Consider the following 14,708-nt stretch of genomic DNA (forward strand, 5'->3'; position numbering starts at 1 on the left):
AATGAAATATAAAATAGAGAGTGAATTAGTTTTACTTAGGAACAAAATCAGGAAAAAGCAAAAAGGATAATTTGGCTCTGAATTTTCCTCCTACTTTATATAACATATATTTTTATTTGATTAGCAGTACCCAGGCATTATTACACAAAAACTAGGGTTCTGAAATGCTTTCATCCATCATCGTTAGCTACTGTCTTACTAAAGGACTGGTAATTTATTTGTGAATGGTTTCATTCTTTGTATCAGCTGTAATTTAAATAATTGTATTCCAGTAGCATGTCTGCAAAGAAGTACCAATTCTTTGTCAGAATTATTCATACACAGAAGGACTTGCAGAGAAAACAACCCAGAGGTATTTGTATAAATACTGATGACCTATAACACACAAAACATGGGCATATGAGAGCAGATGCCTGTGTGGCTGTTTGGAATATCTAGATTTCCTGGAACCTCTCTGTGGGACATACTGCCTGAGACTGCATTTGCTCTTCAAGAGGTCATTGCATCCAGTGCTTGAATACCACATCCTGTCTTCTCTGTGTGAATGTCATACATTCTGTCATAGAGCTTCCTAAAAATAGCAGTCCAAAACTTCCCCTTGTACATCCTGCTGTTTGTGTAACAGGATTTTCACTGTTCTGGTTTTCCATGTCTATCCTTTAAAGATATATTGTATATAAAAATACTTGTAAAAGTCCTGGAAGAAAGAAGCTCACTAAGTCTAAATAGAAGTGATTTTTATTTAAATGAATGTTTGGTTCTGGCATTCCAGGACTATTGAACCACATATTGGTGATAAAGTTCTTAGCATAAATATTAATTATAAATATCATATATCTATTTTTATCTATATCTGTATAATATGGAAATGCTTCCTCTTCCCCAGCATTTTAATAGCAGTGAAAGAAAAGCTTTGTCCCATATATTGTTATGAATCTTGTTTTCTTTCCTGCTGTTCTATACACGTGGATGAGACTATTTTGTCACCTTTATCCACTGTTTTGTCACCTTTATGGTGGGATAAACCTAAGCTGTCAGAGCTGAACAGCATTTTTCTTTAGCCCTTGTTTTAAAATCCCTGAACAGACTACTGGACCTTTTATCCATTACAAGTGTAGAAAAAGGAACTGCAGTCAAAATAGGAGCACATTCCATGGAGGTAATTTTCCTCCAAACAAAAATATTTTAAGTGTGTGTGTGTGTGTGTGTGTGTGTGTGTATTAATTCATGTAACAGCAGTGGATCATTCAGGCAAGCACTCCAAATGAGGCACCCCTGTGTGGTGCATTAGAAGGGGTGATTGCTGTGGGTCCTTTAATGCTTTTTTTCACTTTGTTAATTGAACTAACATAATCAGGGGAAAAGTCCTAGTTTTCTATTATTTTAAAAGCTTTTTACTTATTCTTTACCTCACACACATTGCTTTGTGAGGTTCATGGGGCTACTTTATTTGTTCCTTAGTAGCAGTTAACTGATTTTATTTTTAAATCTCTTCTACAGATGAAAGAATTCCAAAGTAAGATGCAGTCAATCTTTCCAGCAATTCCTAAAAATAGTGAGTCCAGTGTTGAATGGGAAGACTTACTTAAATCCAAGTGAAAGACTCAGAGCCATTTGGAGATGGCTCTTCCAGCAAGAACAGGAGTGGAAGTAGCAGAAGCGTCCCCTCTGGAAAAACAGACTCAGACTGAGCAAGTTACTGACTGAGTGCACGGAACCTGGGAATGCCAGTTGACATCCAGGAGGAAGAGATTTCAAACCAAACCAGTTTATACTGTACTTTTCAGCATGTTTGGTATAGTTGATTCATGAGAAAATGAACCCTCCAAGATAAGTTGGATTCATCTGGAAAAAAAGACTTTTTCAAAGACTTAGAGAATAAACTAATCTTGATTAGTAAATATATGAATATAATCCCAGTAAACTCCTGTCCCATCCTGCATTTCAAGAAGAATTTTATGAAATTTCCCTAGGAAACATGAACACTACTTTCAGTGACTTGTCCTATTAGGAATATAACCATCAAGTCAATCATAACAGATCTCTTGCTGAGCCTGAGGGTAAAGCATATAGTACACTCTTCAAAAATAAAGGACATATTTGAATTTTCAACAGAGAAAGTATCTAAATCATTTTTATATGTCTGAAGAGTAAGCTTAAAACCCAATATGCAAGTCATGACCTCTGAGTTCCTCTGCAGGAGAATCTCTACAAAGTTCATGGTTTTCTCATGTTAACTTTTTAAAATTAGATCCCACAATAATGAATCTGATCGTGTGTATAAAAGTCTCAACTATATTTGTATATCAATTGAAGTAGTAAGTGAAAAAGGTATAAAACAGTGAGGCACCCAGTCAGTCCTACACAAATGTTTTCAGCCAAGTATATGGGCAGGAATAATTCTGTGTGTCCCAGTCATTTCTGTGGCTCTTCTACCAGGAGAAGCAATGTGACATTTTCCACACTGCAGCAACCTCATGAAGCGTGGGTGTAAACTAGAATGAGTAATGTCTTACTCAAATGTTGTACTTGCAGAACTGAAGATATGTAAAACTGCAGAAATAAAAAAAAAAAAGTGCTATCAGTGAACTGTCCTTTGTTGCTCAGTTACCAGATTTTCTTATTAATTGCACGAAGTCCAGTTAGTCAGTTGTCAGATTTAATAAAGTCTTTTTGAAACTTGTCTTTTGTGATTTAAGTCTTTATATTCCTGAGAAAGAATGTAAAAAAGCTTTAAATGTCAGATGAATAATAGAGAAGTATGGCTTTCCTATGAAACATGACACTAAAATAATACCTTTAACCAATTAAAGTGTAATAGTTGATGTCTTTTCCAGAGCTTGATGCTTGTAATTCAATATTAAATATATTGTGGTGAATATTGCCATCATACACACGTGAAAAATGGTACTATTTTTGTATTTTTGTTAGTTTCATGTGAGTGGTGAGCCCTGTTTTGCCTACATTTAAGCATATTAGTGCTGACTTTACCAAGTTTAACAAGCAGCTGTCTCATTATAGCTGGTCAGGTACTGAAGTGGACTAAATAAATGCAAATCACATGATGTCCTTAGGATTACTTTTGGTTTCTAAGGTGGGATTTGAGTCATCTTTATCTGGGTTAAATAGCTCACCTAAATCAGTCATTCAAAGTGCCTTGCGTGTTCAGTGGAGAAATGGCTTGCTCTGTCCTGAAGTGAATGGCTGTCCCTGGAATTGTGCAAAGTGTGGGATCTGTGCTGGCTGCCTCTGGAGAGGGCTGTCCTACCCTTGCCTGCCCCCATCAGCACAGTGACCGCACGTGGACACAGTTCAGGAGAAACTCAGAAGGAAAATGAGTGGTCTTCTAGACTGTAGAGCTCTGAGGGTTAGGCAGGTGTGAGTCTTGGCACAAGAGAGCTGTTCCTTCTGGAAATGGTTAGCCATTGGATTAGTATAAATGTATTATTAAAAAAATAAATCCGTATGACAGATCAGATGAATTAAATCTGGGGCCACCCAGTAACACCAGTAACAAGGACATACCAGATGATGCTCTCCAAAAAATGCTAACAGTGAAATACACAGACAAATCTTTAATACAGAATCACACTTAGAGGGCAAGTACAGAGTGATGACATAAATCCATGTTGAAGTATAAGGCTGAACATTAAACACGTTTCAAAGAGAGAGGAATTCTTAGCTCATTGTATTCCAAACTTCATTCTGTGCTTTTGGCTGGAAATGGATTTTCTCTAGATAAGGGTTTGTGTAGAAGAGTACAAGCATAAATCAAGTCTCAGTTGATATGAAAAACATGGGAGATCTTGGATATTTGTTAGTGCACTGTGCAGCTCTCCTCACTCAGTGAACATTCTGCTGCTTTTGTGATGGCTCATTTTTTCTTTCTATGAAACTAATTGTCAAAGAGTTACTGGAAACCACAACAGGTTGAGCAAATAGAGGGAAAAGTACTTAGTATACCAATAGCTGCAAGATACCATAGTGTATGTAGTTATTGAAACTGAGCAAATAAAAGTAGGCAAAAAAACCAAACCAACAGACAGAAAATAGACATTTTTTAAAAACCTAACAATTTTCAGAAGTTAAATACTAGAAGTAGATACTGGTGCAAAAAAAGTTACTGGGTCAGTGACCCCTAGTTGCTTTCTTTTATGTAAAAATGGGTTACTCTCCTTCTCTTTTGAGGAAGTGTAAGGACTATAAATAAACAGAAGTTTATTTTCATCATCAGTTTTTCCTGTGCAAAAAGTTACACTGAAGTAAGCTGATGTTTGCAACACTCATACTCAGAGTGGATAATGTAGAATAGCCACAGTGAGTTCAAATTGTTTCAAGTTACTCTTCAGCTGGTCTCTGTTTCATTTCCACTGCTTTTTCTCAACTTTCTGGTTGCATTTAGTTATAGAAATAATTTAGGGCATGTATGTTCTTAAAATTAGCCTGTAGGCTAATGCTTAATAATCCATGAGCTCCATCCATACTCCTGTGTTGCTTAGAAGCAAAAAGAAAAATAGGAAAACAAATGGTGATGAGAAAAGATCAGGAGCCTGCCCATCTCTGCCGTGCTCGTGATTACAGAGGGAGCTCCCACAGTACCATCAGCCCCAAAGTCACCAACAGTGTATTTGCTCTAGAAGGCAGCAAATTAAAACAAACTGGGAATGTTTGTTTAAATTTGTCCACTGCCCCCTCTGGCAAAAACATCTCAGGGGCTTCTGCTGTGATTTTTGTCACCTGTGGCATCTGCTGACTTAAAGCAGGCTGCTAAGAGCTCACTTTTTCAGAGAATTCAGGTCACCTAAGATGCACGCAGAACTGAGTAGCCTTCAATATTTAGGCTGTCAGTCAAAACTCTCCAGAGAGTTTCGTGCCTGAAATGCAATTAAGGATGAAGAGCTGAATCAACATTGCGAGAATCTGGGCTGGTGGTTGAAGAATTTCTAGATGTTTCAAACCTGATAGGCCAGAAAACAATCCCATCTGGGCAAATGGCCTGTTTTAGCAATTGGGATTAAGCTGACAGAAGTTTTCTGTAATTTGTCTCCTTCTTTCATAGCGTGGACATATTGTTAAATTAGTTAATGGGAAGAAAAAATGTTTAACAGCTAATGTGATCCTTTATGTGGCATGCCATCTGTGTATTGTGTGCTGAATGTCACTGGCTCTGAGAGAGAGGAAATCAAAGAATTTCAGCCTTGTCTTCTTTACTGTCATTATCTTGGGCAAGCATAATAAATAATCATATTTATGTTCTGGAGCATATACAATTTAAACCAACCTATTAACCAGGAAGGCATTCTTCACAGACTTTGGAAGGCACAAAAAAGACATCATCTCACCATAAGCAATCCATTTCATGGGTACTGAGCACTAGAAACTTCGAATGGAGTGAACAAGACAAGTTATTTTTCCTTTCACATTTAAATAAAGCTATTTGCAGAGACTTTATTCAGGCATATTTGGGGCTAATCCTGAGGTTCTGGAAGGGAAAAAATCAGATTCTGTAGTCTGTTACGTAGATAGTTTAAGAAATTTTTAATTCTCCATGTCCCAAAATCATCAGTTTTATTTATTTGGATACATGCTTCTGTGAAAGACTTTTTGCTATTAACTGGAGCTTCAAGAGAATCTGTTCAGTTATTCATCAGCCTGACAACTGTGGATCCTGCTCTCCTTCCCTTCTGAGGTGTTAATCTGATGTCAGCAGAGCAGGGAGGAGGCAGCTGGCAATGAGCAGGTTGGGCATGGGTGCAGTTCCTGCCCTGTGACCTCAGGCTCTCGCTCTGGCTCACCTGCACTCACCTGCGGGTGCAAGGCTTTCCTCTCCCGAGGTGTGAGTGGTGCACTCACTCCTCACTCACTCCTCACTCACTCCTCACTCACTCCTCACTCACTCCTCACTCACTCACTCACTCACTCACTCACTCACTCACTCCTCACTCACTCACTCCTCACTCACTCCTCACTCCTCACTCACTCACTCACTCACTACTCACTCACTCACTCCTCACTCACTCACTCCCTCACTCACTCCCTCACTCACTCCTCACTCACTCACTCACTCACTCACTCCTCACTCACTCACTCCTCACTCACTCACTCACTCCTCACTCACTCACTCACTCCCTCACTCACTCCCTCACTCACTCCTCACTCACTCCCTCACTCACTCACTCACTCACTCACTCACTCACTCACTCACTCACTCACTCACTCACTCACTCCCTCCCTCCCTACAAAGAGTTTGAGCAGTTGCCAATTGCTCTGCAGCACAGCCCACTCAGTCCCAGGAAAGCTTCCCAGACCAAAACTCTGTTGCCACACGTATGGTTTAGGAAGGTGCAGGGACAGAATCTGCCTCATTAGCTCCTGCTGAAGCTGTTTCATGGAATGTAAATAACACAAGGCTTGTTACATTGGAGAGAAAGAGGAAAAAACCAGAGGAACTGACTGACAATTTTGTGGTCAAGCTATTCACTTGGGATAGGAAAGGGGTAAAGTTCAAGAATATCTAACATAAAGGGGGAGCAGTTCTGATGGTGGAGAGGAACGCCTCCTGTGTCAGATATGCCCCAGGATAGCCTCTTGGGACGTGAAGACCTATTTCAAATTCAATGCTTTCTGCTTTGCTCTTCCTTAAAAAAAAAAAAAAAAAAAAAAAACAAACAACAACAACTCAGAATGGGAACATTTACTTTCATGGTTGGTTGGATTTTTCCAGTAGAAAAACATTTTCTGTATTCTTCCCTAGAAGAAACATTTTCACCACAAGACTGAACTTACTTTTATCGTGCACCACTGGACTTGATTTGCATTTGTCTTTTCTGTAAGGCCTCTGGAGCTCTTGCAAGCAATAGCAGCTGATTAAACTCTATCCCTGATTCCTATCCTTCCCCTTGGCTGTTGGACTATGACTTAAAATTGATAAAATGTACTGGACAGGTTATTGTTCTCTACTCTGCTTGGCTACGCAGCTTATTTATTATTTGGTACGACTTATCTCAAGAGTACTGTGGAGATGATTTGCAGAAAGTCTGGGATTCACTCATATATCTGGGTCTGGTTCATTGCTTTCATACTCTGTTGTTCTACAGAGACATATGTAGATCCATACCAGTTCTTTATTGCTTTTCCTTCTTCTTTCATTTAGGTCTTCCTTTTTTCCTTTTTTTTTTTTTTTTTTTTTTTTTTTTTTTTTTTTTTAGGAATGAAGAAAAAAGAGAAATGGTTTTAGATGTGGGGATTTTAGATAGTCACAGTAAGAGCTTTATTGATAATAGAAGAACAGACAATACTGACAAGTCCTTTTTTGCAGCCCTTTAGAGGAGGAGGATTTTCAGATTGGGCACACAGGGTCATCTGCCTTTAAAAAAATTGCCTTACTACGTTAGATATTTGTATTTGTAATGTCTTGGTATGTCCTGTGGGACCACAGTGTGGCTCTGTTTTGGAAATCTGTTCTTATGGGTCACAAGTTTATTTTTATGTCATCTATTAGAACACACTATGAGTTAAAGAAAATTTACTGCAGTGATCCTGTTGAAAAACAGAAGCTCACATACCAGGGATGACTTACTTCATGCCAAACACTAATCTGATATCAAAGTACACAGCAGTCAATAAAAAACAATGCTTTGCATCCACTTCTTTTCAATTAATGTACTGGATTTCTATTCCCAATTCCTGTAGATGTCTGCAGAAGCATATTTCAAAATTTTCCATGTTAAAACATTTAAGTGAAAAATAAAGTGCACCTTAAAAACTATATCACAAATTGTATAATAAATTCATCTGAATTTTTAGGCCAATTTCTACTGTATAGTCACAAATGATAGTAACTTTGCTAGCAAGCTGACAAGTCAAAATTGAAACACTTGGTTTGAGTTAAGATGGTTTTTCCCTCTTTGTTGTTAAGCAGCATTCTTTCCCTTCAAAACTTACTGCTCTGGACTCTACTGTCATTAAGAAAGACCAACAATTTTCTGGTTGTCAGCTTTTGCTACCTGATAGAGAATGTTGGAGAAGAGCTTTTTGAGTCCATGTTGGAATCCTGTGGCTCTTGGCTGGCCTGACCTCAAACCAGCTGTAACATGGTGGGTTTTGCTAGGGGTTTTCTTTTGGGTTTTGAGTTTCTTTAAAGCTGAAACTTTGAAGCTCAAAATCCTCAGAAGGAACAGAAAGAGAAACCTCATGCAAACAAATACCACTGATCTTTACACAGCTTTGATCTCTTCTGTATCTATAGTGCCTTTCATCATGAAGAAGCCCAGTAAGATTTATAAACTGCCTTCAAAGGGAAATATCTTATCCTCTGTACCACAATGCACACCACTGAAAACCAGTCTTCAGAGCAGATGACCTACACCACAACGTGCTCACCTGGAGCACGATGCACATTAACTGGCAGTAGGGCAAAAATTAGCAAATACAGAGGATAAACATTATTTGGCAGGATCCGCAATGCCAGAGAAAATAGCAGAGACCTCACATTTTAATGTTGTATTTATCTTAATGGAACAGACATCGTGAAGCATTTCAAACTCCTGGGTGCAACAACCCCTGCTGCTGGGGATGGCTCAGGAAGGGTTTTTGTTGCACCTGTCAGCAATGTGAGTTATGCCAACCCATCTTCAGCATGGGGGCTTCTGTATCTCCTCCAGGCATGCACTGGTACCCCACAAGACTTTTGCACAGAAAGTTTTACAAGCACATTTCTCCTCTCTCTCCACGTCTCTCATGAAAGTCCTGGCCTGAGGGAACCCAGCTGAAGCAGCTCTTCTCCCTCCTTTCCATTAGCCAGAATCTTTGATTAACTGAGCCTCTGACTGTCTGAAAATTGCAGGCACCCTTGAAGACTTTCAGGTAATTGCAGTGTCTAGTGCCTTTCAAAGCTGAGGCTTGGGTTACTGAGCCCTCTCCGTAATGTCTGATCAATGGAGTGATCAATTAGGAATGGGAAAATGAGCTACAGCAAGTGGAATGGCTAATGACCTAGCATGGAGAAGCCTTTTAATCTCTGGGTCCCATGACTGCATGCCAACCTGCTCCCTCACAAAGCCAGCAGGGTCCTGCAAAGTTGAAATTACCATAAAAAAGAGAACAAATAGGGAGCGGGTAAAAATCAATTAAAACTACTGGTATTGTAAGGAGCTAGAGTGGGCTCAGGAAAAAAATCTGAGTTTGTTTAACGGATATGTGAGCTTGTTTGCCCTAGTAACTCTGTCTCTGTTTGATATGTATGAGGTTCTGAATATTTTATAACAGTGATGGCTGTGTTCACTTAAAGCCAGCTGCTTAAAAAAAATTAAAATTCCAGAAAACACTTTGTCTTTCAACTCAGCATTATGTAATGTCTCAGGCTTGATACCCATTTTCTTTGAAGGTTTTTTCCTACTGATAACATCAGAAATGTCTCCCAGGAAAGATCAAATCAAATTTCATCTGAAAAAAAAAAAAGGTTGTTGGATCTTAAAGGTTTTGTTTTGTTTTCTTTTTTTATTCCACTGACAGATAATGAGTGTTAATGCTTCATCTGAAACAAAAAAAAAATGATAGCTGAATTGGAAGAGTGCTGGAGAGGAGGGCACTGGGGAACATATTTGTGAGCCATCACACAAATTCTCTAAGAAGCCCAGGCAGAAACTCAGAACATCACATCTTAACAGAACATAATGTATACTCCAGAAAGAGTAGAGATAATGTATCCTAATGTATTCAATATTTGCCTTTGATGTAAGCTTAAGCATTATTCCATATGTTTTACTCCATCACTATATTAATTTTGGTTGGAAACCATCACACATTAATTATCAAATATGACTAAGCTCCAGCTCACTCATTTTCCTAGGTTAATTGATGTCTGCTGTGAGACAATTACACTGCAGAATTTTGTTTATAATAGCTGTGGCTAACATGTTAACAGTGGCTGCCAGATTTGCCAACCATCAGGCACAGACACAGCTCAGCTGTCCAGGGTGGAGCTGTATAGGAAGGGAAAGACCCAAACCTCAGCAAAGATTTTGCAGGTGCATGCACAGGGTCTTCTTTGAAACAAAACGGAATAAATTAAAATAAATTTTTACAGAGAAAGAATCAACTAATTTGGACTAAACATTTTAAATATTGCATGGCAATTATCTAAAGCAAGTGCTTGAATAAAGAAGGCAGAAATATATTTAATCTTTTTCCCCAGTATTACAGACCACTCCCTGACCTAATGCTTTACTTTGTTTTGAACAGCTTTTATGTGAATTTTCAAGAACATTTTAAATAATAGATGTGCCATAATTACAGCCTGTGTTTCTTATGAGAGGGGGTTTTACTATTCAGATCTTGTCATTTTAAGATCAAAAGATTTCTATTTCAGAACTCTTCTCCTTGCTGAGCTCTAGACAGACAGACTAGTTCGTGAGTTGCCAGATCTTTAGCTCTTGTAAGCTCTATTGCCATTAAACTAAAGAAATGTTCCTGAAAAATCCTTTATTACACGAGCAGCTTATTGCAGTACTGCCCACGCTTCTTTAATGGAGAAGCCCACATCCCTTTGAAATAATCTAGGGACTATCTTGTGTAAGTGGAACCAGAGTGGTTTTTATCTAAAGAAAACTATTAAAACATTTGAACTAACAGTAGAAATTCATGGGGGTTTTTTTCTGTTTGCTTACTTAATCATGGATGTGTGCAGTTTTTTTGCAATATTTTATCATGTCCTCTTGGTCACCAGAGATCCCTGAGATACATGGCAAGAATATGTCTCTATAGTTCAGGGAAACAGAGGGAAAAATGATACTGAAGGTTTTCTGAAGCTGTTCTTTGCTTATTCATCATCATAAACTAACATATAACCTTCTATCACAAGCTAAAGGTTCATAAATCTAGACTCTATTGTATGAAAAACAACTCATCCAGCCTGTTCCATTGACAAGATGCCCCTACCTACAGGTGGGGGAGGCAGAAGTGAGGAGGGAGTGTGCGCTGCTTGTATTTGGCTCTTCAAATTCAAGGCTAAATGACAAAAGCATTCTGAGTACAATAATGGTAAAAATCACACAAACTGCAAAAGCTTCTGCCCAAATATTTTCAAGGGCAAAAATCTCTCAAGAATGATGGGCTTTTTCCTACTATGTGTCATTTCAAATGTTGTTAAGAAAATAGATTGTTTCTAGGTTAGGCTCTGACAAAAGAGACAGTTTGGGCTAGAGTGGAGATGTATTTGTTCTACTTATGACCTGTCTCTAGTGATGTGCCAACCTTGAACATTTGCTTATTCCTATTACAGCTGCTTCTAGCTTCACTTGAGGCTTTAATGGGACATTTATTTAAGAGGATGCTGTTGCATGAAAAAGCAGCCTGTAAGTCCCTTTTTCCGGCAGCCGTGTCCTTTGCCATCCCCTCAGCTCAGCTAGCTAAATCAGTAGTGCAGCTGAGTGACAGTTCAAGCTGAAAGATAATTTCTCCCAAAAGGATTATTTCCCAGCTCTCTGGTTCCCTGACCTAGTGCATCACAATTCCTCAGCTTGGGCTGACACAGAGTACAAGGTAGAGGATGGGGACCAGTTTGGGACAAGGAAGCCATGATCTTGCTGAAGATAGGTCTGTGACCTTTTATTGTAAAAATCACGACCTTAACAAACAGGAAAACTCGTTACAGTTACTTTCATATCAAGCTACATTCTTCAGGCTTTAATCACTTTTTACCAAAACTTCTGCAGTCAGTGGAATCTCACCAAAACACAGGCAAAGCTTGAACCAGTGAAATATGAAACTTTAGAGGAAGGGTAAATAGCAAGAAAGGGGGAAAGGTATGAGAATAGCAGAGATATGATAACTAGTTTTTAGAAAATGTTGAAAAATAAATCTGTCCAAAATATTATGTAATGAACACCAGAATCTAGTATTGTAAGACAATGTTTGGAATCAACTCCTACTTTTTTTTATTGTCCTACTGGCCATCTGTTAGCATTATGCCACTTTCCCTTTAAAGAGCCATCTCGTCTTTAGCAGATGTTCAGTTTCTACATGTATGTTTTCTAATTCCTCTCAACTCTACTAATGGTCTTTGTACTCTCAGAACTACAAGTTTTCTTATATTGCCTCTATAGTCACTGTAACATCCTCTTAAAATTTGAATAGAAAGCTTCTATTAACATCGCCCATCTTTGAGAAAATAGTATTCAAGCATCTTCCCAAAATAGCCTTTGCAGTTATCCCTAATGGGCAGTAGCTGCAAATGCTGAAGTTCCTATTCATTCTGAAATATAAAATTGAAAGCCTTGACTATCTCTTCTATAGCTCTAAGTTGTCACAAAAAGAAATGGTTGTCTGTTCAAAAGGCTGTGAATATTTCAGAACAGAATATCTGTCTGATACTACTTGGACTGAAACAGAGTTTTCCCACTGTTTTGCATCCCATATAGAAGTCAATGTGTGTGGTTAATAGTAAAACAGGCAAAGGAAATATCCCACAGGGCCATTTTGTGTCCTTCCAGCCAAATGAACATGAGGGATGTCTGCCTCTTGTTTGGTAGGCAGAGATACAGAAGGTCAAACATTTGTATGGCATACATTGCAGTGCAACTTCCTGACATTTATAAGTTTTTCATGTTCTAAAAGAGTCACGTACCTGTCTCCTTTAATATATCTGTTAGCATTTTCTCTTCCCCATTTCTGAATTCTCTCTTATTTTATGAAATAGTTGTACAGTTAGGCTTTGTACCTGTGACTGGTAGAAGAAATCAGGGTAGAAGCAGCTGAGGAAGTAAGAAAGGGATGTTTGCAGTGGCTGAGGAATGTGGATTAAATGATGATCTCGGTAAGATGAAAATTCTTAGCAGGGCAGCAGGTGAATGTGAAAGATGATGAGACCAGGGACACTGAAAACTCACTGGCATGCTTAAAGGAAAGGTGTGCAAAGGTTGCTATTTCATACCAAGCTGCCTGAAACTGATATGTTCCATAGAACAGCTGCACGAGTGGGAGTCAATTATCAGGGGGTGCTGCAGATTTCTGCAGAATACTGCCTCCTTGGGAGGAATATTCCACAGGGTAAATTTGAACCCAGCCCCAGAAGCATTGCACTCTTCCATCATTGCTGACTAACAATTAAGTTGCCTTTAAAACAGCTTGCTTCCAGCCATCTGGAGCTCTTAGCTTCCTTATCTTTGCTTTGTGCTTCTGCTTTCCCAAACAGACTTGGTTTTGATTGTCTCAGTAGCTAAAATAGCACAGCCTAAAACACAGTTGGCATATACAAGCTCTCTCTGCCCCCTTACTTGCTGGAGGATTTCAACCTTCCCACTTGTTTCTGGGTCTGTTTTTATCTCTGCTGTCACTTCCAGCAGGGGCATGAGGGAGGTGTGCAACCTGTGCAGAGCTGGGCTGAACACCCTAAGAGAAGTGATGAGGAGAGCAGTTTTAGCCATGAATATCCTAATGAAGCTCCTGTGCTGACCTTACACACTTCTGATTAAGCAAATATGCAAATGCAAAGCAGTTCAGAACTGGATTAGCATTCAAAGCTTTTTAAAAAGCTACTGTGGCTACATGCAGAGTGACCTTTAGGCCTGCTCAGATCTGCTGGAATGCAGATGAGGAAAAAGAAAGACATTATAAATACAGTAGGACTTGCAGTCACCATGAAATGTGCCACAGGAGGAAAATAATATCCAGATCAAAGTTTTACAGCTGGTCTGGTTATGGGGCAAGAGATTACTCTGCATCATACTTGGGGATATTTCTTCCAGCGCCTTCCAAAACCAAAGTCAGCTCAACAGTTGGTTTGATCATAATCCTGCAGGTTTAGTAATTTAAAAAGAGAGGAAAAGTGGTAAATAAGGAACCAAATCTGTGCCCCAACAGTGCTGTAAAAATTCAGAGAGGAACAGGAAATCCAGGGCAAGTAAGAGACATATCTCAAGGTAACAGGAGGGTCAACATTCAGGAATCTGCTGCTTCCACCAGTTGGTGATTAGAAGGTGAAAATTAGGAGCAAAACCTGCTGCACACAGCACAGCTCAAAACCACAACCTGGGCTGTGGTTTTAAGATTGACTATAAAGATCCTCAGATGTTCTAAGCTCGTACTTCTGAGAGAAAACCACTGGAAAGAAATACAGAGAACTGCTCTCTCTACAAATGCACACCTTATTTCTAGGGACACAGCATGGAAGAGACCTCTTGGGTTCTCAAGACTCTGATTGCAAGGACCATGTCATATCCTTCATAAACTGATGAGATTTAGTTGCTGCAATTCACTCAACCCACTGAAAATCTGTTCCAGAATGAGCTTCCCTTATAACTGAGAACTTCCTTATGGTTTTTCAGGCTAAATGTATTCGTAGCTACTTTTCACTCATTTTTTCACAAAACTGACTTTGTTTAATTACTTCCTAAGGCCTGTGTATCAATATCTTTATTTTATTGTTCTTGAAATAGTACTTGAAAAACAATTTTAATAATGAAATAATGAAATGGGGATACTCTACTGGTATTAAGATACTCTACTGGTATTAACTGGTATAAACTGGTTTAACTTTCATGCTAATGTGTATGGCCTAGGAATTAAAAAGAAACTTTTTTTAAAAGAAATTTGTAGGGTTTTTTTTGTTCAGGTTACACAAGATAAAAAATATCCGTGCTAAAATGCTATGAATACCTCCCTAGCAACCACACTTTTGGTTAATATATCTGTAATTTTTTTTTCCCTAA

General features: G+C 38.7%; 1 protein-coding gene across 2 annotated transcripts in view; it reads left to right on the forward strand.

Moving 5' to 3' along the window:
• Window positions 1–2,683, forward strand: part of TMEM242 (transmembrane protein 242) — a 40,495-nt gene extending 37,812 nt beyond the window's left edge. For both annotated transcript variants that reach the window (XM_058020607.1, XM_058020606.1), the window contains exon 4: window positions 1,501–2,683. In XM_058020607.1, coding sequence (XP_057876590.1) covers window positions 1,501–1,599 — 99 coding nt within the window. In that variant the 3' untranslated portion in view covers window positions 1,600–2,683. The remainder of the gene's footprint in view (window positions 1–1,500) is intronic.
• The last annotated feature ends 12,025 nt before the right edge of the window (window positions 2,684–14,708 follow it).

The sequence above is a fragment of the Melospiza georgiana genome, chromosome 3 (genome assembly GCF_028018845.1).
Source record: "Melospiza georgiana isolate bMelGeo1 chromosome 3, bMelGeo1.pri, whole genome shotgun sequence".
Taxonomy (NCBI): domain Eukaryota; kingdom Metazoa; phylum Chordata; class Aves; order Passeriformes; family Passerellidae; genus Melospiza; species Melospiza georgiana.